The 26,044-nt window shown below is 32.8% G+C and overlaps 1 protein-coding gene across 1 annotated transcript in view; it reads right to left on the bottom strand.

Annotated features, from left to right (window-relative positions):
- Positions 1-25,674, bottom strand: part of LOC130443815 (octopamine receptor beta-3R-like) — a 40,720-nt gene extending 15,046 nt beyond the window's left edge. The window contains exons 1-2 of the mRNA XM_056778666.1: positions 25,485-25,674; positions 12,523-13,593 (exon numbers count right to left, since the gene is read on the bottom strand). Coding sequence (XP_056634644.1) covers positions 12,523-13,507 — 985 coding nt within the window. The 5' untranslated portion in view covers positions 13,508-13,593; positions 25,485-25,674. The remainder of the gene's footprint in view (positions 1-12,522; positions 13,594-25,484) is intronic.
- Positions 25,675-26,044: the final 370 nt, after the last annotated feature.

The raw sequence follows: 26,044 nt of genomic DNA, 5'->3' as shown, positions 1-26,044 counted from the left end.
AAAGAAAAAACTCATAACGTCTATGTACATGATAAATCGTCATTAGAAACTGATAAATCGTCGGTCAAAATAATAAAACGTGGCTCAAAATAACAAAACGCCGGTACGAACTTCGAAATGTCGCTATAAACTAAAGGAAAAAACTCATAACGTCTATATACATGATAAATTGTCATTAGAAACTGATAAATCGTCGGTCAAAATAATAAAACGTGGCTCAAAATAACAAAACGCCGGTACGAACTTCGAAATGTCGCTATAAACTAAAGGAAAAAACTCATAACGTCTATATACATGATAAATCGTCATTAGAAACTGATAAATCGTCGGTCAAAATAATAAAACGTCGCTCAAAATAACAAAACGCCGGTACGAACTTCGAAATGTCGCTATAAACTAAAGGAAAAAACTCATAACGTCTATATACATGATAAATTGTCATTAGAAACTGATAAATCGTCGGTCAAAATAATAAAACGTGGCTCAAAATAACAAAACGCCGGTACGAACTTCGAAATGTCGCTATAAACTGAAAGAAAAAACTCATAACGTCTATGTACATGATAAATCGTCATTAGAAACTGATAAATCGTCGGTCAAAATAATAAAACGTGGCTCAAAATAACAAAACGCCGGTACGAACTTCGAAATGTCGCTATAAACTAAAGGAAAAAACTCATAACGTCTATATACATGATAAATTGTCATTAGAAACTGATAAATCGTCGGTCAAAATAATAAAACGTCGCTCAAAATAACAAAACGCCGGTACGAACTTCGAAATGTCGCTATAAACTAAAGGAAAAAACTCATAACGTCTATATACATGATAAATCGTCATTAGAAACTGATAAATCGTCGGTCAAAATAATAAAACGTGGCTCAAAATAACAAAACGCCGGTACGAACTTCGAAATGTCGCTATAAACTAAAGGAAAAAACTCATAACGTCTATATACATGATAAATCGTCATTAGAAACTGATAAATCGTCGGTCAAAATAATAAAACGTCGCTCAAAATAACAAAACGCCGGTACGAACTTCGAAATGTCGCTATAAACTAAAGGAAAAAACTCATAACGTCTATATACATGATAAATCGTCATTAGAAACTGATAAATCGTCGGTCAAAATAATAAAACGTGGCTCAAAATAACAAAACGCCGGTACGAACTTCGAAATGTCGCTGTAAACTAAAGGAAAAAACTCATAACGTCTATATACATGATAAATCGTCATTAGAAACTGATAAATCGTCGGTCAAATTAATAAAACGTCGCTCAAAATAACAAAAAGTTGTTTGGAACCGATAAATCGTTGGCAAAAACTTTAAAACTTCAGAATATATAACAAAATATTGATACAAATAAACAAATCTTTCAGTAAATCAATAAATCGTTGGTATTGACGAATAAAGCGTCGGAATTAACCAACAAATAGTCGCTGTAATCTAATGAATCGTCTGTATAAGTCTTAGAACGTCAGTTTACATAAGAAATAATTAATAAAAACTAACAAATCGTTGGTATTAATCAATAAATAGTTGGTATTATCCATCAAATAATAAATCCAACCACTATAATTAGAATTATTACAACTTAAACCTATAAATAATCATATATCGGATACAATCGGTTTTTCTTTATAAACTTATACAAATCATTAAGTTTGACAACGTCGCTCAACTCTATATCTCTACAATTGAAAACACAACAAATGATTTAGTGAGGAAGTTTTTGATTTGTGGCCGATTGCCTGTACAGCAATTTTCGTAACTGTTGTTTGGGGTAAAAAAGAAGAAGTATGTAGATATTTCTAGTCGTTCCCAGCAGATTTTTCGTCGGTTTGTTTATTTAAAATATCCGCCGGTGTTGGCAGTGGGATCCTGCAGAAATTCAAAGCCACACAAAAGAATTTCCTGGCAGCACATATAAAGTAATTCTATACTTGTGAAAATATCTGGTTCCGTTCGTACGCGTTTTTTTGTTCTACCGGAAACTACGGAAAACTTCGGCAACGCCTGTAGGTCACCGTATCTGTTTTTTTTTTCTTTTTTCTTCTTCTGTTTAGACCTTTCAGACATTTATTTCACCTCATATTTAAACGTGCCCGCAAGACATGTAAATTGCCGCCGTATATCATCTTGGATACACAATGGAGATAAATATTATGTAGTTTTTCCCAGCTTTCCCAACACCTGTATCAGATATGGAAATTTTAGTGGAACAAGGAATGGCGTTTGTTCTAAATAAAAATCTTGAACTTGGGAATAACTTTCTATAGACGTTCGGTTCGTATTAAACAAAATCTCTCTTTTTGGAATATTTTCATTATAAAGGCCTTATATTTTTTCCATAACAATGTAGAATGAAGTATTCAGTCGATTTTTTACAAATTTTCCCCTTGGGTTTTCCAAGTTTTCTACAGGTTTTTAGGGTACTTGTTGTTTTGTATCAGTTTCCGTGAGTTTTTAGAATCTTCCTTCGATTTTAAACGTTTTTTTATTGTTTTTTTTTAGGTTTTTATCAAGATTTTGCTATTTTTCGGGAATTTTCTCAGTTTTTAGGTTTCCTGCTATTTTGTCCAGGTTTGCGTGGGTTTTTAGGATCGTCCTTTGATATTTAACAAATTTTCATTAAGTTTTTCAAGTTTTTCCAAGGGTTTTTTTATCCTGATTTTGCTATTTTTTGGGGTTTTCTCGGTCTCCAGGTTTCTTGTTACTTGGTTTATGTTTGCGTAGGTTTTTAGGATCTTCCTTTGATTTTTGACAGTTTTTCATTGATTTATTAGGTGTTTTCTATGGTTTTTTATAAAGATTTTGCTATTTTTTCATGTAGTTTCTCGGTTTTTAGGTTTTCTTGCTATTTTGTCCAGGTTTGCGTGGGTTTTTAGGATCGTCCTTTGATATTTAACAAATTTTCATTAAGTTTTTCAAGTTTTTCCAAGGGTTTTTTTATCCTGATTTTGCTATTTTTTGGGTTTTTCTCGGTCTCTAGGTTTCTTGTTATTTGGTTTATGTTTGCGTAGGTTTTTAGGATCTTCCTTTGATTTTTGACAGTTTTTCATTGATTTATTAGGTTTCTTATTCGTTTTTTATCTGAAATTTTGTTATTTATTCGGGAATTTTCTCAGTTTTTAGGTTTCTTTCTATTTTGTCCAGGTTTTCGAGAGCTTTTAGGATCTTCCTTTGATTTTAAACAAATTTTCGTTAACTTTTTTCGGGTTGTTTCTACGGTTTTTTATCGATATTTTGCTATTTTCGTGGGTTTTTTCTCGGTTTTTGGGTTTCTTGCTATTTTGTTTAGGTTGCGCAGATTTTTAGGATCTTCCTTAGATTTTTGACAATTTTCATTGGTTTTTATGTTTTTTCTGCGGCTCTTTATCAAAATTTTGCTATTTTTTCAGGTATTTTCTCGGTTTTTGGGTTTCTTGCTACTTTGTTCAGGTTTGCGTGAATTTTTGCGTTTTGTTTTTTGGGTTTGCTATTTTTAACCGTATTTCATTACTTTTTCAAGTTTTTTATCTAAATTTTGCTATTTTTTTGGGTGTTTTCTCGGTGTTTAGGTTTCTTGTTATTTTGTTTAGGTTTGTTAGGTTTTTTATACGATTTCATTCGAGATTTTGCTATTTTTTCGAATATTTTATCAGCTTTTAGGTTTTTTCCAGTTTCTTTCAGGTTTGCGTGAAATTTTAGAATCTACCTTCGACTTTTGACAGTTTTTCATTGCTTTTTTTGGTTTTTCATCAAGATTTTGCTATTTTTTTCGTGTGTATTCTGGGTTTTCCAAAATTAACACCTAGTCTAGGTTTTCAACGATTTTCAGGGTATTTTTCAGTTCATTTGAATTTTCCAAAAGTTTTTTTCTAGATTTCTAGTTGTTTTTCATTTTCTTGTCGTTTTCACAAGATTTATCTATTTCTGTCGATTTTTCAGGGTTTTCAGATGTTTCTCCAAATTGTCTGTCAATTTGCTCAAGTTTTTCAATCAATTTCTGCCTTTTTTGGGATTTTTTCTGGTTTCTTCAAGATTTTCTTTTTTTAGTGTTAGATGGAATTTTTATGGCTTCCACTATTATTTCACATTTATTCAATTTTTCGTTGATTTTTTTGGTTCTTTTCCGGTTTTTTACCAAGTTTTTTTGGTTTTTTACACAATTTTTTGGGTTCTTTCTAGGTTCTTACTGGTGCTTCAGGGTGTTTTTGGATTCTTTGCTAGTTTATCGTTGGTTTCCTGACTTCTTTCTCAATTTTTACATTTATTCAGGTGTTATTTGGATTCTTCACAGATTCCACAATTTTTTTTTTCAATATTTTTTGGGTTTTCTGCTGGTTTGTTTGCTTTTTCCAGCATTTTTTTTTTCTAGCTTTTGGATTTCTAGCCATTTTTTTCAGGGTTTTCGTCGGATGTTTGCCAGTTTCTGGGTTTTTTCCGGTTTTTTTTTTGAGATTTCAGAATTTTTTTCGGTGCTCTATCAGTTTTTCAGGGTTTTGTTCCATTTTTTTTAGAATTTTTTCGGTTGTTAACTGATTTTTAGAGTTCTAGTCGTTTTTTCTACATTTTTTGACTTTCCTAGAAGTTTTCTCACTTTCTCATCAAGTTTTTTCACCGATTATTATCAGATTTTCCTGCCTGTTTTGTATGGAGATTTTCCCCGAAATTTTTTCCATTTTCTCACAGGTTTTCTGCTTTAACCCAGTTTTTTCTGGATTTCCTCAATTGTTACGGTTTTATTTGAATTTCCTAGAGTTTCTCGTTACTTCTTTAGATTTAACCACTTTTTTTTCGAAATTTTCCCATTTTTCTTCAGTTTTTCAAAGTTTTCACTCTCAACACAACCTCTCGACAGAAATCTGCCCGCCATATGCATTTAAAAACAATATCCTTTATTAAACCCGCTCTAATTTCGGCCTCGTCGCATTATTCATCCCCCAATCAGCTTATCGATCTGAAAATTTCAACCCTTATAAATATTACATTGATAGAAACGGAATATTATCGATGTTACCACATAACGATGCACATTTTTCGTCCACGATACATCGAAGTTCAATTGTAGATGAACCTAAATAAAGGAAAATCTAGAAATGATATTGATTCCACTAATGATACAGACACTACTCATTTCTTCTTCTATCTCTTTCTTTGCCCCGTATCTGATACCGGCATTGACCTAATGACACTAATTTCTTTCGCTGTATATATAACTTGGAATTATTTCAATTGGAAGTTACTTTTAATTTTCAAGAGATTTCCCACTACAATCTTTGAGATATTAGAATCGAAAACGGTCAGTATCACTATGAGAACTAAGACTTTTGGATAGTTTATGATATGAAAGATTCCCTGGACATAGGACATAGGAAAGAATCGTAATCAATTCGAGAATTAGATAATTTCGATTGTAAATATTTTGTATTAACTAAATAAAGTTGAAGATAATATCGAGTTCGAACAAATAGAGTGTACTTTCTAATTTATAACTAATTTATGTAATATCTTATTATTAATTTATCTATACATGATGAATCGGCATTAGTGACTGATAAATCGTCGGTCATAATAATAAAACGTCGGTCAAAATAACGAAACGTTGGTTGGAACCGATAAATCGTTGGTAAAAACTTCAAAACATCAGAATATATGATAAATCGTCGCTAGAAATTGATAAATCGTCGGTCAAAATAGTAAATCGTCGGTCAAAATGATAAAACAACAGTAGAAACTTCAAAACATCAGAATATATGATAAATCGTCGCTACAAATTGATAAATCGTCGGTCAAAACGGTGAAAATGTCGGTCAAAATGATAAAACAACAGTAAAAACTTCAAAACATCAGAATATATGATAAATCGTCGCTAGAAATTGATAAATCGTCGGTCATAATAATAAAACGTCGGTCAAAATAACGAAACGTTTTTTGGAACCGATAAATCGTTGGTAAACACTTTAAAACGTCAGTATATGTGATAAATCGTCACTAGAAATTGATAAATCGTCGGTCATAATAATGAAACGTCGATCAAAATAACGAAACGTTGGTTAAAACCGATAAATTGTTGGTAAAAACTTTAAAACGTCAGTATATGTGATAAATCGTCACTAGAAATTGATAAAATGTCGGTCAAAATAACAAAACGTTGGTTAAAACCGATAAATCGTTGGTAAAAACTTTAAAACGTCAGTATATGTGATGAATCGTCACTAGAAATTGATAAATCGTCGGTCATAATAATAAAACGTCGGTCAAAATAAGAAAACGTTGGTTAAAACCGATGAATCGTTGGTAAAAACTTTAAAACGTCAGTATATATGATAAATCGTCGCTAGAAATTGATAAATAGTCGGTCAAAATAGTAAATCGTCGGTCAAAATGATAAAACAACAGTAGAAACTTCAAAACATCAGAATATATGATAAATCGTCGCTACAAATTGATAAATCGTCAATCAAAACGGTGAAAATGTCGGTCAAAATGATAAAACAACAGTAAAAACTTCAAAACATCAGAATATATGATAAATCGTCGCTAGAAATTGATAAATCGTCGGTCATAATAATAAAACGTCGGTCAAAATAACGAAACGTTTTTTGGAACCGATAAATCGTTGGTAAACACTTTAAAACGTCAGTATATGTGATAAATCGTCACTAGAAATTGATAAATCGTCGGTCATAATAATAAAACGTCGATCAAAATAACGAAACGTTGGTTAAAACCGATAAATTGTTGGTAAAAACTTTAAAACGTCAGTATATGTGATAAATCGTCACTAGAAATTGATAAAATGTCGGTCAAAATAACAAAACGTTGGTTAAAACCGATAAATCGTTGGTAAAAACTTTAAAACGTCAGTATATGTGATGAATCGTCACTAGAAATTGGTAAATCGTCGGTCATAATAATAAAACGTCGGTCAAAATAAGAAAACGTTGGTTAAAACCGATAAATCGTTGGTAAAAACTTTAAAACGTCAGTATATATGATAAATCGTCAGTAGAAATTGATAAATCGTCGGTCATAATAATAAAACGTCTGTCAAAATAAGAAAACGTTGGTTGAAACCGATAAATCGTTGGTAAAAACTTTAAAACGTCAGTATATGTGATAAATCATCACTAGAAATTGATAAATCGTCGGTCATAATAATAAAACGTCGGTCAAAATAACGAAACGTTGGTTGGAACCGATAAATCGTTGGTAAATACTTTAAAACGTCAGAATATATGGTAAATCGTCGGTCAAAATAGTAAATCGTCGGTCAAAATAAGAAAACGTTGGTTAAAACCGATGAATCGTTGGTTAACACTTTAAAACGTCAGTATATATGATAAATCGTCAGGAGAAATTGGTAAATCGTCGGTCATAATAATAAAACATCGGTCAAAATAAGAAAACGTTGGTTAAAACCGATAAATCGTTGGTAAACACTTTAAAACGTCTGTATATGTGATAAATCGTCACTAGAAATTGATAAATCGTCGGTCATAATAATAAAACGTCGGTCAAAATAAGAAAACGTTGGTTAAAACCGATGAATCGTTGGTAAAACTTTAAAACGTCAGTATATGTGATAAATCGTCACTAGAAATTGATAAATTGTCGGTCATAATAATAAAACGTCGGTCAAAATAACAAAACGTTAGTTAAAACCGAGAAATCGTTATTAAAAACTTTAAAACGTCAGTATACATGATAAATCGACATGAATCTTTGAAATTATGTTTTTGTTCCATTTTTTTATTTTTCGTATGTTCTTTTTCCTTTCAAGAATTATCGTCTAATTTTTTGAAGGTTTTGCGAGTTTTTGTGGATTTTCTGGCAGTTACTTGGATTTTTCTTCGGCACTTTTGTAGATTTTTCCGAGTTCTATGTCGGTATTTTAGAGTTTTCTCAATTTTTTCAATAATTTTCAAGTTTCTAGCCGTTTGTTTCTAGGTTTCGATTAGCTTTTAGGACGTTTCGATTGTTTTAATCAACTTTTCACTGTTTTTCAGATCCTTCTTCGGGTTTTTATGAATTTCACCCGATGCTTAGAGATTTCTGTCAATTTTTCAAAATTTCCCCTAATATTACTCACAGATCCAATAATTTTTTGGGTTTTTACAAGTTTTCGCACTGGATTTTTCTAGTTTTCCACGAGTATTAGTCATTTTTTTCTGGCTTCTTGCAATAATTTGAGTTTTCTAGGGTTTTTGCGCGATTTCCCCGCTAATTTTTAAGACTTCCCTCGATTTTTTCATAAAACTACTCCCCAAAATAACTGATAACCATTCATGGGAAAACACCAACCCCTTAAAAAACTCAAATTATTCATATACATCGTTCAAAATGAAATAATTAAACCCAGATACTATTCAAGAGAAATGGCGGAAATTCTAATTATTCGAAGAGCTTTAAGGGTTGATTATAGTCACTTTTCATTCATCCCTCACGTTCAATTCCTTATCCTTGAGTACCAAACACTCAATTTAGAAATAACAGAAAGGTAACGCAATTTCATCCCCTACAAAATCGCGTTACCCTTTTCGAGTTTCCATGTAAGTCAGTGGTTGATGATGACTTCCTTCCATTCCGGTTAAAGCTCCGGAAATCTTTGCATCGATTTAAAACACGAAAATAATGAACTTTCGACCCCCACGAGTCGGTTTTAGTTTAGCAAACAAAAATTGTGTTTCTTTCAATTATTTTCGTGAAAATTTGAAAAAAAAAATCGATTTAATTCAAAATTGTTAACCGTATAATCATCCCACAGCTTCTTCAGCTTCTGGAGGCTTCAGAAAACAATTTTAAAACTGCCCCTTTTCGAAAATGTTCGGAAATGATTACAAACAATATTTTTGATATAAATTTACGGTATTTTTGATATTTTCGACGATGCAAGGAGGGTTTTTATAAATTTTTTGATTGCGTATTATGTATATAAACGGAAAAAAGCTTACTCGCCATTTTTTAGCGCTAAAACGTTCTAAGAAAGTGCTGGAGGGTTGAAATACGTGAGATGAAAGTTTCTTTGATTGTACAGATTGTACAGTCTCCTTTTCGATCGTTTCTTTTCTTAGTTTATTCGCCAAGTCTGTTAAAACTCCAGGATATACTATTTCAAAGTTTTTTTGCACGCTAGACGCCGTTTTTGACTTGTAGAATGCAATTATCCAATCATAAAGAAATATTTTCTTAAACAACTTCCAATAAATTCCAAATTTTCGACATAAACAAACTTTTAGTCCCTACCACACTCGATTTGTCCGTCGTAAATAGTCCTGAAAATAGTTTTGGGGCCTCCGAAGTGTGAAAAAATCTCCCAAAGGTATCCTTAATACGCTTCCTCCTTTATGTCCTTTGCGTTGAAAAGGATAAAATTGTACTTTTAACTTGATTAACGACCTGGACCACATTTCTACGAAAAAAAACTCCAAAATAAACATTTTCATCGAACATTGAACCAATTTCCATCTCTACTGACCACTGAACAAATAAACAACGTTTCCCAACACGAAGTACCATCTTCAGTGACAAGATAAAACAATAATATACAATTCAGTCGATATAATAATCAATATACTTTCCGATTCATATTATTGCAAGATATTATTCATTTGGGATGAAAAAAACGAATTCTGTGCTCTCTTTCTATACCCTACGATGACTCAAATTAAAGTCCTGGTCGTTTTAAACAGCGTATTTACTGGAGGAATACGTTAGAAGGTGATTTGTCACATTTCAAGCTACAAAACTCAACTTTTTATCATTTCATGTTTTTAAAGAGCTTCCTCCATTTCCAAGTTATATATTAGGTCATCAAATTGGTTTCCAATAGCTCAGAATCAAACCATTAAGAAGATTTTCTTCCATAATCGTTTATGTTGTTAACATCTTCGTAATCAGAGCTAGTTCAAGATACTTGTAGTTGCCAGGACCTGCTTCCCTGTCATTTTTTACCTTTCAGTTTCTTTTTCTATCTGGAAGCTGTAACTTCGGTCTTCAAATTGTTTTCCAAGGTATAGAAATCGGGTTTTTGCATCTTTGTATCAGAACCTGAACTGAAAAAAGTGTTTCCCTCTTACCAACAGCATTTATAAACACGAACTGATTAGAGAAGAGCTTCAAATCGTCATTCATAACTGTATACTTTGTATTTTTTAACACCTGGTTGCTTAAGGAGTGCAATGAACTCATATTGCAACCATTCTGGAGATCTTCTAGAATTTCACATACAATCAACATCTTCGTAATCAGAACTCGTTTTGGTATCAAGAAGTTCAAGATATTCGGTTTGTAGCTGCCAAGACCTGCTTCCTCGTCATTTTTTATCTCAAAATTTTATTTTTAGTCTTCAAATTGTTTCCCAAGGTTCAAATCACGGTTCATGAGACTGATTCTACGATAAACTTCGTATTTTTTGACACCTGGTTGCTTAAGGAGTGCAATGAACTCATATTTCAACCATTCCGGAGATCTTCTTCTAGAATCTTACATACAATCATCATCTTCGTAATCAGAGCTCGTTTTGGTATCAAGAAGTTCAAGATATTCGGTTTGTAGCTGCCAGGACCTGCTTCCTCGTCATTTTTTATCTCAAAACTGTATTTTCAGTCTTCAAATTGTTTCCCAAGGTTCAAATCACGGTTCATGAGACTGATTCTACGATAAACTTCGTATTTTTTGACACCTGGTTGCTTAAGGAGTGCAATGAACTCATATTTCAACCATTCCGGAGATCTTCTTCTAGAATCTTACATACAATCATCATCTTCGTAATCAGAGCTCGTTTTGGTATCAAGAAGTTCAAGATATTCGGTTTGTAGCTGCCAGGACCTGCTTCCTCGTCATTTTTTATCTCAAAACTGTATTTTCAGTCATCAAATTGTTTCCCAAGGTTCAAATCACGGTTCATGAGACTGATTCTACGATAAACTTCGTATTTTTTGACACCTGGTTGCTTAAGGAGTACAATGAACTCATATTTCAACCATTCCGGAGATCTTCTTCTAGAATCTTACATACAATCATCATCTTCGTAATCAGAGCTCGTTTTGGTATCAAGAAGTTCAAGATATTCGGTTTGTAGCTGCCAGGACCTGCTTCCTCGTCATTTTTTATCTCAAAACTGTATTTTCAGTCTTCAAATTGTTTCCCAAGGTTCAAATCACGGTTCATGAGACTGATTCTACGATAAACTTCGTATTTTTTGACACCTGGTTGCTTAAGGAGTGCAATGAACTCATATTTCAACCATTCCGGAGATCTTCTTCTAGAATCTTACATACAATCATCATCTTCGTAATCAGAGCTCGTTTTGGTATCAAGAAGTTCAAGATATTCGGTTTGTAGCTGCCAGGACCTGCTTCCTCGTCATTTTTTATCTCAAAACTGTATTTTCAGTCTTCAAATTGTTTCCCAAGGTTCAAATCACGGTTCATGAGACTGATTCTACGATAAACTTCGTATTTTTTGACACCTGGTTGCTTAAGGAGTGCAATGAACTCATATTTCAACCATTCCGGAGATCTTCTTCTAGAATCTTACATACAATCATCATCTTCGTAATCAGAGCTCGTTTTGGTATCAAGAAGTTCAAGATATTCGGTTTGTAGCTGCCAGGACCTGCTTCCTCGTCATTTTTTATCTCAAAACTGTATTTTCAGTCTTCAAATTGTTTCCCAAGGTTCAAATCACGGTTCATGAGACTGATTCTACGATAAACTTCGTATTTTTTGACACCTGGTTGCTTAAGGAGTGCAATGAACTCATATTTCAACCATTCTGTAGATCTTCTTCTAGAATCTTACATACAATCAACATTTTCGTAATCAAAACTCGTTTTGGTATCAAGAAGTTCAAGATACTCGGTTTGTAGCTACCAGGACCTGCTTCCTCGTCATTTTTTATCTCAAAACTGTATTTTCAGTCTTCAAATTGTTTCCCAAGGTTCAAATCACGGTTCATGAGACTGATTCTACGATAAACTTCGTATTTTTTGACACCTGGTTGCTTAAGGAGTACAATGAACTCATATTTCAACCATTCCGGAGATCTTCTTCTAGAATCTTACATACAATCATCATCTTCGTAATCAGAGCTCGTTTTGGTATCAAGAAGTTCAAGATATTCGGTTTGTAGCTGCCAGGACCTGCTTCCTCGTCATTTTTTATCTTTCAAATGCTTCGCAAATCCTGTTTGTTAACATTATAGCCTTTATTTGAATCCACCAGGTCATTTTCCTGCAATACTCCAATCTCCATACACCATACGAATAAAAACAAAGTTACCGTTCACCAATATTACCAACTTGAATAAAATATAATTCATTCAGATACATTTACACGCGGCAACTATGTATAAGTTCAAATGGAATCAAATTCCCAAGGAAAGTTAATCAAAGAACGAAATCTAATAACAGAGGGGCGATTCTCGTACCATCTACCGACTCCATTCCAATCAACCCCATAAATCATTCGAAATATACCGGGTTATACGAAAAGTTATCAATCTCCTAAATAAAAAAACCGACACTTACCGTTCACGTTCAATTCGGTAGCCGCTTTACTGTCTCTCGAATTGATCGCGGTGTTAAATTCCGTGATTGTGGTACCGTAAGATCCAGCCGAACCGGAACTGGTGCTCCTCCTTCCGTTAATCTGACCGATGGTCGTCAATTCCCCATCGGAAGGATGAAGATAATGATCGCCGAATCGATCTCGATACGACGTTCTATGCTGATGAATCGAATTCAAAATGATATTCGACGAAGTCCTAGTGAGAGCCTTCCTTTGCCGAACGGCCTCTTTATATATCCTGCAATACATGGTAACCATAACTATACCCGGTATCCAAAAACTAATGGAACTACTTATGACAGCGTAATATTTGTTGGTGATGAAATTGCAAACGTCCGGATGGTTCATTCTGAAATGTTGATGTTCGTCGGTGGTGTACCAGCCGAGGAATATGGGCGTGAAGCTGATTAGAGCCGGTAACACCCATACGTTGGCCAGCATGAAAGATACGGTGTTGTGGGTCATGGTTATGGGGTATTCCAACGGTCTAACTATAGCGTAATATCTGTCGACGCTTATGCAACATAAATGCAATATACTAGCCGTCGAAAAGTACACGTCTAAACTGTTGTAGACGTCGCACATGAAGTAACCGAAAAGCCATTTCCCGTTGGTTAGTTCTACGCTCGCGTTAAACGTCATAGCGCACAGTGCTACCAACATATCCGCCATCGCTAAACTCACTACGTAATAGTTGGTAATGACTCTCAATTTGCGATGTCTGTGGACGCTTATTATGACTAGGGCGTTGCCCAAAACCGCGCTGATTATTATAAGGAAAAATACGCCCCCTTTTATTATTAAAATTAATAAATCCGTCCAATTCGGGTGCGTGTTTTCTATGGTGGTGACGTTGATTTTGTTTTGGGCGGTGATATTTTGTACGACGCTCGGTAGATTTGACGAAACTGTTGCCGAATACGAAGCCATAGCATTAACGATCATTGTGTAGTCATTCGATTGATTTATGACGAATCGGCTATTCGTTTATCGGTTGATTATAATTGATCCGAAGGTACTTCGTGCGGTATCTGGAAAAAAAATTGATGCGATCAAAGATTGAAACGAAAATTTAGTAAAAACGAAATCGCGGAGTTCGAGGTTAAGAATTGAAGCTTCCGGATACCGATCGGAGGGAAAAAATTTCGGATACGAGATTTGTTTTTACGGAAAATTGATTTGCGAGCGAGGCGGATTAAATTGGACTCCACGCGGTCCCGATTTAACACCTATAAACTTTTTTCATGTGGGGTTAGATCAAATCTAAATTAGTACCATATATATGACGTTATTTTTGATGTATCGCTTTTAGTTATACAATGTGCGATATCAAAATACGTCAATATTTTATTATTTTATATACTAGTTAACGAAATATATGGAAAAAATCGCTTAAAGTTTGAAAAAACAACTGGAAAAATCGCTAAAAACATTTGGTAATGCTTGAAGAATCACTGAATGTTTGATTAAAACATGAAATGTTTGAAAAAAATCACTAAATGCTTGGGAAAATTACAAAATGTTTCGAAAAAATCGCTAAAGGATTTAAAAAATCGCTATTTGTTTTAATAAAATCACTCATGGGTTGAAAACATTTGGTAATGCTTGAAGAATCACTAAATGTTTGAAAAAAATCACTAAATGCTTGGGAAAATTACTAAATGTTTCGAAAAAATCGCTAAAGGATTAAAAAAATCGCTATTTGTTTTAATAAAATCACTCATGGGTTGAAAACATTTGGTAATGCTTGAAGAATCACTAAATGTTTGAAAAAAATCACTAAATACTTGGGAAAATTACTAAATGTTTCGAAAAAATCGCTAAAGGATTGAAAAAATTAATATTTGTTTCAATAAAATCACTCATGGGTTGAAAACATTTGGTAATGCTTGAAGAATCACTAAATGTTTGAAAAAAATCACTAAATGCTTGGAAAAATCACTGAATGATTCGAAAAAATCGTTGAAAGATTAAAAAAATCGCTATTTGTTTTAATAAAATCACTCATGGGTTGAAAACATTTGGTAATGCTTGAAGAATCACTAAATGTTTGAAAAAAATCACTAAATGCTTGGAAAAATCACTGAATGATTCGAAAAATTCGTTGAAAGATTAAAAAAATCGCTATTTGTTTTAATAAAATCACTAATGGTTTGAAAACATTTGGTAATGCTTGAAGAATCACTAAATGTTTGAAAAAAATCACTAAATGCTTGGGAAAATTACTAAATGTTTCGAAAAAATCGCTAAAGGATTAAAAAAATCGCTATTTGTTTTAATAAAATCACTCATGGGTTGAAAACATTTGGTAATGCTTGAAGAATCACTAAATGTTTGAAAAAAATCACTAAATACTTGGGAAAATTACTAAATGTTTCGAAAAAATCGCTAAAGGATTGAAAAAATTAATATTTGTTTCAATAAAATCACTCATGGGTTGAAAACATTTGGTAATGCTTGAAGAATCACTAAATGTTTGAAAAAAATCACTAAATGCTTGGGAAAATTACTAAATGTTTCGAAAAAATCGCTAAAGGATTGAAAAAATTAATATTTGTTTCAATAAAATCACTAATGGTTTGAAAACATTTGGTAATGCTTGAAGAATCACTAAATGTTTGAAAAAAATCACTAAATGCTTGGGAAAATTACTAAATGTTTCGAAAAAATCGCTAAAGGATTGAAAAAATTAATATTTGTTTCAATAAAATCACTAATGGTTTGAAAACATTTGGTAATGCTTGAAGAATCACTAAATGTTTGAAAAAAATCACTAAATGCTTGGAAAAATCACTGAATGTTTCGAAAAAATCGCTAAATGCTTGGGAAAATTACTAAATGTTTCGAAAAAATCGCTAAAGGATTAAAAAAATCGCTATTTGTTTTAATAAAATCACTCATGGGTTGAAAACATTTGGTAATGCTTGAAGAATCACTAAATGTTTGAAAAAAATCACTAAATACTTGGGAAAATTACTAAATGTTTCGAAAAAATCGCTAAAGGATTGAAAAAATTAATATTTGTTTCAATAAAATCACTCATGGGTTGAAAACATTTGGTAATGCTTGAAGAATCACTAAATGTTTGAAAAAAATCACTAAATGCTTGGGAAAATCACTAAATGTTTCGAAAAAATCGCTAAAGGATTGAAAAAATTAATATTTGTTTCAATAAAATCACTAATGGTTTGAAAACATTTGGTAATGCTTGAAGAATCACTAAATGTTTGAAAAAAATCACTAAATGCTTGGAAAAATCACTGAATGTTTCGAAAAAATCGCTAAATGCTTGGGAAAATTACTAAATGTTTCGAAAAAATCGCTAAAGGATTAAAAAAATCGCTATTTGTTTTAATAAAATCACTCATGGGTTGAAAACATTTGGTAATGCTTGAAGAATCACTAAATGTTTGAAAAAAATCACTAAATACTTGGGAAAATTACTAAATGTTTCGAAAAAATCGCTAAAGGATTGAAAAAATTAATATTTGTTTCAATAAAATCACTCATGGGTTGAAAACATTTGGTAATGCTTGAAGAATCACTAAATGTTTGAAAAAAATCACTAAATGCTTGGGAAAATCACTAAATGTTTCGAAAAAATCGCTAAAGGATTGAAAAAATCGCTATTTGTTTTAATAAAATCACTCATGGGTTGAAAACATTTGGTAATGCTTGAAGAATCACTAAATGTTTGAAAAAAATCACTAAATGCTTGGGAATATTACTAAATGTTTCGAAAAAATCGCTAAAGGATTGAAAAAATTAATATTTGTTTCAATAAAATCACTAATGGTTTGAAAACATTTGGTAATGCTTGAAGAATCACTAAATGTTTGAAAAAAATCACTAAATGCTTGGGAAAATTACTAAATGTTTCGAAAAAATCGCTAAAGGATTGAAAAAATTAATATTTGTTTCAATAAAATCACTAATGGTTTGAAAACATTTGGTAATGCTTGAAGAATCACTAAATGTTTGAAAAAAATCACTAAATGCTTGGGAAAATTACTAAATGTTTCGAAAAAATCGCTAAAGGATTGAAAAAATTAATATTTGTTTCAATAAAATCACTAATGGTTTGAAAACATTTGGTAATGCTTGAAGAATCACTAAATGTTTGAAAAAAATCACTAAATGCTTGGAAAAATCACTGAATGATTCGAAAAAATCGTTGAAAGATTAAAAAAATCGCTATTTGTTTTAATAAAATCACTCATGGGTTGAAAACATTTGGTAATGCTTGAGGAATCACTAAAATCCGAGAATATTTTCAAGAAATTGCACAAAATCCCCAAATATTTCGAAAAAACATCAAAAAATTTGTATATTTAAAAAAATTCCACATTTTCATCATCAAGAAGAAGAAATAGAACTGGAGATAAACGTACTGAAGAAGTATTCCAACCACCTATAACATTCCACAAATATTTAATGAAAATCAACGATTTTTTCGTCAACTAAACATTTTTTTTAAAGCTTTCATCATTTTCATATACGACTTCGTGAAAAAAATCACATCAAAATAAAATCCCTAATCTACCAAAGGTTTTACATAAATCCCAAAAGTAGATTTGAAAATTTCTAACTACCACAAAACCTAACCTCACATAAATATGAAATAGGTCACATAAAAATGCTTTTATATGTATAAATCCACCTTGGACTGCTTCCTGGATATTTATTCAACCTTTATACAGAATCCGATATATTATATTCCGTTGGACACGTGCCCTTAGATGTGATTATAGAAGGGATGTTTTTAAAAAACCCCAACTCGCAATATACCATGAAAATACCATATTATCTAATATTAACCCAGATAAAATTGGTAGATATATACCAAAGACGTAAATATCTGTAAATTAAACTTTATATATCAACATCCTGATCTAAAGATGGCGGTAGTTGCTCAAACCGAGTGTTTGACAGAAATAAACCCCCATTTTTGCGCCCTTTCATCTTCCACTGCAAGGTCTTTTACTAATTTTACTAAAATTTGATGCTGCTGATTTAAGCAACAATTTGAGGTTAGAAATTTGAGTGGATATGAAGTTTTATATCGTTCCTTCTCCCTCTTTCTCAGATCAACTGAACTTAAGATTTGTTTGAGTCATCTAAAGACATAGAAAACGCCACCAAGAGCTTATAAACAAATCAGTGTAGCCGTAGCAGTTGCTCAAACTGTATTAGAAAGTTTGATGTGGGAAAACCGAGTGTTTGACAGAAATAAACCCCCATTTTTGCGCCCTTTCATCTTCCACTGCAAGGTCTTTTACTAATTTTACTAAAATTTGATGCTGCTGATTTAAGCAACAATTTGAGGTTAGAAATTTGAGTGGATATGAAGTTTTATATCGTTCCTTCTCCCTCTTTCTCAGATCAACTGAACTTAAGATTTGTTTGAGTCATCTAAAGACATAGAAAACGCCACCAAGAGCTTATAAACAAATCAGTGTAGCCGTAGCAGTTGCTCAAACTGTATTAGAAAGTTTGATGTGGGAAAACCGAGTGTTTGACAGAAATAAACCCCCATTTTTGCACCCTTTCATCTTCCACTGCAAGGTCTTTTACTAATTTTACTAAAATTTGATGCTGCTGATTTAAGCAACAATTTGAGGTTAGAAATTTGAGTGGATATGAAGTTTTATATCGTTCCTTCTCCCTCTTTCTCAGATCAACTGAACTTAAGATTTGTTTGAGTCATCTAAAGACATAGAAAACGCCACCAAGAGCTTATAAACAAATCAGTGTAGCCGTAGCAGTTGCTCAAATTGTATTAGAAAGTTTGATGTGGGAAAACCGAGTGTTTGACAGAAATAAACCCCCATTTTTGCGCCCTTTCATCTTCCACTGCAAGGTCTTTTACTAATTTTACTAAAATTTGATGCTTCTGATTTAAGCTCGAACTTTGTATCTGTTCTGTATCATTATTTACAATTTGAGGTTAGAAATTTGAGTGGATATGAAGTTTTATATCGTTCCTTCTCCCTCTTTCTCAGATCAACTGAACTTAAGAGTTGTTTGAGTCATCTAAAGACATAGAAAACGCCACCAAGAGCTTATAAACAAATCAGTGTAGCAGTAGCAGTTGCTCAAACTGTATTAGAAAGTTTGATGTGGGAAAACCGAGTGTTTGACAGAAGTAAACCCCCATTTTTGCGCCCTTTCATCTTCCACTGCAAGGTCTTTTACTAATTTTACTAAAATTTGATGCTGCTGATTTAAGCAACAATTTGAGGTTAGAAATTTGAGTGGATATGAAGTTTTATATCGTTCCTTCTCCCTCTTTCTCAGATCAACTGAACTTAAGATTTGTTTGAGTCATCTAAAGACATAGAAAACGCCACCAAGAGCTTATAAACAAATCAGTGTAGCCGTAGCAGTTGCTCAAACGGTATTAGAAAGTTTGATGTGGGAAAACCGAGTGTTTGACAGAAGTAAACCCCCATTTTTGCGCCCTTTCATCTTCCACTGCAAGGTCTTTTACTAATTTTACTAAAATTTGATGCTTCTGATTTAAGCTCGAACTTTGTATCTGTTCTGTATCATTATTTACAATTTGAGGTTAGAAATTTGAGTGGATATGAAGTTTTATATCGTTCCTTCTCCCTCTTTCTCAGATCAACTGAACTTAAGATTTGTTTGAGTCATCTAAAGACATAGAAAACGCCACCAAGAGCTTATAAACAAATCAGTGTAGCAGTAGCAGTTGCTCAAACTGTATTAGAAAGTTTGATGTGGGAAAACCGAGTGTTTGACAGAAGTAAACCCCCATTTTTGCGCCCTTTCATCTTCCACTGCAAGGTCTTTTACTAATTTTACTAAAATTTGATGCTGCTGATTTAAGCAACAATTTGAGGTTAGAAATTTGAGTGGATATGAAGTTTTATATCGTTCCTTCTCCCTCTTTCTCAGATCAACTGAACTTAAGAGTTGTTTGAGTCATCTAAAGACATAGAAAACGCCACCAAGAGCTTATAAACAAATCAGTGTAGCCGTAGCTACCGATAGAGATATCTAGAAAGCAATTATGGTATTCATCGGGTTAATGAAGATTAAATTGTACACCAACAGTATTATTTTTGAGTTCTTATTGAATTATGTGGATTCTTCATCAAGATATTCCCCGGATTGTCGTTCAAGAGGTTTGTAAACAAGAACAATGTCCTAGTTTTAGATTACTCGCTTTATTCGCAGGATTTTACACCGTGTGACTTTTCCTAAAGTTAAATCGAAGGAAGAAACTGGAATTTTAAAATTTGGCGAAAGGCAAATCGATGCGCCGCCACCAATATGTTAAAAAAATAAATTTACGTGAATATTTGATAGAAAAGGATTTAAAAAAAGATTTTGTTGATGAATTATCTAATTTTAGGTCTTTTTTTCTAGTATATTTTGATAAAGACCGAAAAGTAGTGGATACGTCAATATTATATGTTTTTAAACGAAATTTTATTTACTAGAGACTCAAAATCACGATAATTCATTAATAAAATCAAATAAAAAAAGGCTAAGAAACGAAAAATTTAACAAATAAAATATTTCATACAATTAATCTCGTTATTTATCAACCGCGCCTCGTATTTTGTTTTTTTTTTGTTAGATCAGAATATTCTTAGACAATCCCTCGTATTATTACTATTTTGAGATGCCGTTTTTTTCAAATTACAATATTTAGAAACGGCCAAAATTAATTTTATTTTCAAATTTTACGAAAAATAATTTTTTTGTTGGATATTTTAAGTTAAAACGTCGTGAAAAAAAAGCTTCTACGTCCGATCATGAAAAATAAGTATACTTTGAGAATTTTTACGTGCTCAAAGCCCGCGTGGCACACATTTCTTTCCTTTTCTATTTATTTCGGGGACGCTTTTAAATGGAAATAGCAGTAAATCGATTTTTCTCGCTATTCCTTCCGTTCTGTAGCTTGTAAATTAGGAAGTTTCCCGGATTTATTGTCCTTTCTATAAATGTTGCAGTATCGAAGAAAAACGTTCTAAATATTGTTGGTTACCAGTTTAATTGAATATACAGGGTTTTCCGGTACTTAATGCAAAAAATTTGACCCGCGGAATTCATATAACAATCCGTAACTTTTACAGGGACAACCTGTATAATATAAAAATAGTTGAGATGAATTTTTTAACGATTTTTTAACAAAAAGTTACTGTTGGTTTAACTCGATTAAGTTTATGGTTTAAGAGATATGAAGATTGTAAGAAAACCGTTCGCCATAAAGAAACATTCCGAAAAAAATTATCATAAATTGTGATCATCAATTTAAAATTCATAATTTAGTGTATAGAAATTATACAAGACTCGAAATATTTTCTTCTGATCAATTTCTTGGTAAAAAGTTTCGAAATTAATTAATCTGATGCCTGAAAGGATTGGAAGTTTAGTTGGAAGCGTGTTGGCGCGATTATCGTTAGTGGGAAAGTAGGTGAAAACTCCAAACTCCACCAAACTACTGTAATTAACAACGTTGAAACGAACGGTTTTGAAGAGTTATGGATTGTGATGAACTTTTGTGCTAGAAAAACTATTTATTTTTTCATTTCCAGAATACTCTTGAAACTATAAACTATAACACGAAATGTTGGGGGTTTTAGTTCCAGGAAAAAAAAGATATTTTGGAATGAGTGTTATTGACAACTCTCACTGCTCATCCGGCTTCTAGAATTGCTGGAAACCACGTCAAAAATGCCTCCGTCAGACATTTTGGTTTAGCTTCACGAAATTTACTTCAGAAGCCTCATTCAAAGATCTTTGTCCAATATATGGAACTATTCTTCTGTGAAGACTATACTCCAATGGATACCAACAGTTTAATGTGGAGCTCAATCCCATGGAGACACCCGAGTGTCAAATGGAGTCCATTAAAGTTGCTAAATTGTTTCAAGATTTAATCAGATTTTCAAACGTTGTTATTTAATCGAATTATCTGTCAAAATTGTCATTTTCTTGTATCCTTATCGAGTGGAGACTACACTCCAATGGATACCAACAGTTTAATGTGGAGCCCAAGCCCATGGAGTCCATTAAAGTTGCCAAATCGTATCAAGATTTAATCAGATTTTCAAACGTTGTTATTTAATCGAATTATCTGTCAAAATTGTCATTTTCTTGTATCCTTATCGAGTGGAGACTACACTCCAATGGATACCAACAGTTTAATGTGGAGCCCAAGCCCATGGAGTCCATTAAAGTTGCCAAATCGTATCAAGATTTAATCAGATTTTCAAACGTTGTTATTTAATCGAATTATCTGTCAAAATTGTCATTTTCTTGTATCCTTATCGAGTGGAGACTACACTCCAATGGATACCAACAGTTTAATGTGGAGCCCAAGCCCATGGAGTCCATTAAAGTTGCCAAATCGTATCAAGATTTAATCAGATTTTCAAACGTTGTTATTTAATCGAATTATCTGTCAAAATTGTCATTTTTCTGTATCCTTATCGAGTGGAAACTGTACTCCAATGGATACCAACAGTTTAATGTGGAGCCCAAGCCCATGGAGTCCATTAAAGTTGCCAAATCGTATCAAGATTTAATCAGATTTTCAAACGTTGTTATTTAATCGAATTATCTGTCAAAATTGTCATTTGCTTGTATCTTTATCGAGTGGAGACTATACTCCAATGGATACCAACAGTTTAATGTGGAGCCCAAGCCCATGGAGTCCATTAAAATTGCCAAATTGTCTCAAGATTTAATCAGATTTTCAAACGTTGTTATTCAATCGAATTATCTGTCAAAATTGTCATTTTCTTGTATCCTTATCGAGTGGAGACTATACTCCAATGGATACCAACAGTTTAATGTGGAGCCCAAGCCCATGGAGTCTATTAAAGTTGCCAAATCGTATCAAGATTTAATCAGATTTTCAAACGTTGTTATTTAATCGAATTATCTGTCAAAATTGTCATTTGCTTGTATCTTTATCGAGTGGAGACTATACTCCAATGGATACCAACAGTTTAATGTGGAGCCCAAGCCCATGGAGTCCATTAAAATTGCCAAATTGTCTCAAGATTTAATCAGATTTTCAGACGTTGTTATTTAATCGAATTATCTGTCAAAATTGTCATTTGCTTGTATCCTTATCGAGTGGAGACTATACTCCAATGGATACCAACAGTTTAATGTGGAGCCTAAGCCCATGAAGACGCTGGAGTGTCAAATTTGACATTTCTTTCTGATCTAAACATACAAATCACTTCTAAGTAATTATTTCCTTCATATATCGATTCCTCTTTAATTTTTTTAACACTAGTAGTTTTATAATATATAATATCCCATTTTATAAACAAAATTTGAAACTTTTCTTTTCCACGAAGTTTAAAATTTTTGTTTAAAATGAGACCCTCGCCAAAATGTGAACCGAAGTTTGAAATTGCCTGTCTGAAGTATATGGCACGAAAAACACGTCGTAGATCGAACGATTTTCATCTAAATTTCCAAAAAGAAAAACGGACGTCTCCAATAAAACTTTCAATATCTTTCCGTCTCTCAAGAGAAGTCCTACAGGATATTCGAACAGGACAGGAAGCGATGAACTCCCGCTGTGACAAATAACATACTCGAAACTTTATAATAAAGATTTTGATTCGATTCAGGACCGGAATTCCATATAAACATTCATAATCTACCGTCAAATCAAAGTTTTTGTTGTACAAAACCATATTCGTATCAGTGTTGCCATATTTCAAACCTCAATCATAATGATCCGACTCGAATTCCTGATCGAATCGAAACTAAAATACTGAGACAGCAAACTGATTAATTTCACGTATTGTTTTTTACATTATAGTCTCAGTTATATCTGCGACAGGTCCAAATATCGCATCCTGAAAGTTTGTTAAAGGAAAATATCGATTTTCCCCAACGACTTTGATACAAAAGATATTTTTAGAGTCCATTGTTAAATATTTTATCAAGTAGATCTGAAATGGGATATTTTGAGAGACGAAAGTAGTTGGAAATTAAATTAAATACGTTATTTAAACCCCGATCTGATCCGAAAGACTCAGAACAGCGACTAAATGAAGTTATTTAATTATAAATATGATGCACGTAAACTTGTTGATGGTTTGAGGTCCTTGAAGTGCGTTTCAATCTTCCAACGAAAACAATTAACGTCCCTACGTCCCTAGCCGTTATTTAACACGACAACATGCAAATTAAACACCCCCAATTATCCCTGGAAACTCGGTTTTCATTCTGCGATTGCTTCAAAACAAAATCACTTCAAATAATGTTTTAAATACCATTAGAATCTATTCCGATGAATAATCGTCGTTTATTTCCTTTTTCAGGATATTCCTGACAGTCCTGGTTCACAATAACTCAATCGAATTGATTCTGAAGTCCTCCAGGACATTCCCAGTACGTCGCGGAATCTCTTCCTTGTTTTTCAGTCGGATTTACACATGGACGCTTTGACCTGCGCACAAACGTTACTAAACTCCATAACCTCAAACTTTTAATCATCGTTCCATAAAAATTTTAATTTCCTTTTGACTGTAGAAGGCAGAACTCTGGATCCATCGATCTGAGTTACTATATTTGGTCCCTTGAACGTTTATTTTCAACAATTGAGGTTTATTGAGGTTATTTTGAAGCTCCTGGTGGGTCTTATTTCCCATTTCGGACGATACACATCTTGTTTTTATGTCAATAATGTCTTTTGTATCTCTTAACTTAATCAGATGATGCTACAGTGGATTTTAGCACTACGACTACGGAATTTGTGATATAATAGATAATTTCTAATAGATTTTGTATAATATTTGCCTCGAAACGGTCCTATTGAAACTCAATAACGAAGCTGTTAAATGCCACCTATTTAATTAAAGCCCATTCAACTAAAACACCTGGCAATTAAAAAGTTCATCCATCCGAAAACGTTGCAAATATCCAATCTATACGGAATATTGAAGATGCAACGTTGTTTGGTATATGTTTGGCAACTATCAGTATAAATAGCGGCGTTTAGACGAGACTGTACGATTTACGGAGACTAGCAACCCAGTGGTCGATCAAATGAGGTCGCTACTACAGAAATGTTGAAGGAATTTTGGAAATGAAAAAGCTGGATTGCAAAGGAAGAACCAAGAAGTCCATTACATCTGCAAAAAAGATCGTAGCGTCGATTTTTTTGGAAAAAATTTCGTGTTATTCACCTTTTTATAACCTAAATTCACAAATTTCATCCTCGATGACCCTAAATGAGAATCGTCACTGGAAAAAACCGGTTTTATGAAGATTGGGGTTTTAAAAATTCTTCACTTTATGGATATACCGGGTGGGCAACTAATTATTTTAACCATTATTCGAAAAAACCCACTCGGTACATTAGAAATTCTAAAAACATATTAAAAACTGTTGTTATAAGAAAAATAGAGATTTTTAATGATACAGTATGTAAATAAAAATAATTTAATGACATAATTTCATAATACAGGTTGTCCCAAACAAAAATATAAACCGATGAATTCAATACAAGTTTTTTCGTACTTTCTGTAGAAGCTTCAAAGTTTATAGTTATAGATCGATGATCAAAACGAACTTTATGGTATTTTTACAATAAAAAAAGAAGAATCTTCTTTTTCTCAATCAAACAATCTATTAAATTCCATCGTGGAGATATACACTGTTGTAGAGATTGTCATAAAACGTTAGTGATACAAAAACTGAAGCCTATCGACTATTTAGTACATCAAATGATTAGTACAGCAAACAGAAGTGAATAGTATTCATATTTACATCATTTGATTGATTGTAGAGATTGAGATGTTGCCAGAAATTGAGGTTATGGACGTTTTACAAGAAAAATTGAATGGTCATCACGATTCACGCTATATAATGACGTATTATCAATGAAAATTTGTCAACCATGTTCAAAAATACTTACGACTAGATCGAATTCATCCGAAAACCCAAAAAAAATCCATAACTTCCACGTACAACCCCCAAAAAAATCGAAAAATTATCACTAAACAGTTACGATTAGTCCAATGTCTTTCTGTTTCATTTGGAAGTGTTGTATCAACAGAAATCCGTTGTGCACAACAACCCGCGACCTTGGCGTCCACAGACAGACTGTTCGGCGTCCCGGCTGACGCGTTCTTGGCGTCGGAACGCAGGCGTCATCTTCAACGCACGGGATTCGAATCGGACGGTGTTTCAATTCAATCCTTTCGATTCACGTAAGAAAATTTCAATTCTTACAAAAACTATACAAATTAACAACGAATCAGAATCGTAAATTAACTAAAATTGCTTTCCAAATATGTATATAAATATAGTACAAGGTGCGTCAATGTTACCGATACATTTAGGTGATTAAATTTGAATTTTCTTCTAGTTTTATTAGGAAATATTGAAAAAAACTCCGACTGAGTGCTATAAATTGTCGCAACAGGCCTACGGGGATGATTCTCTATCTCGTGCGAGTGTTTTAAGCCTTTTGGT

This window comes from Diorhabda sublineata, chromosome 5 (assembly GCF_026230105.1).
Source record: "Diorhabda sublineata isolate icDioSubl1.1 chromosome 5, icDioSubl1.1, whole genome shotgun sequence".
NCBI classification, from domain to species: domain Eukaryota; kingdom Metazoa; phylum Arthropoda; class Insecta; order Coleoptera; family Chrysomelidae; genus Diorhabda; species Diorhabda sublineata.
Note: the sequence above shows the minus strand (reverse complement) of the source record. Positions and strands in the feature narration are given on the sequence as shown.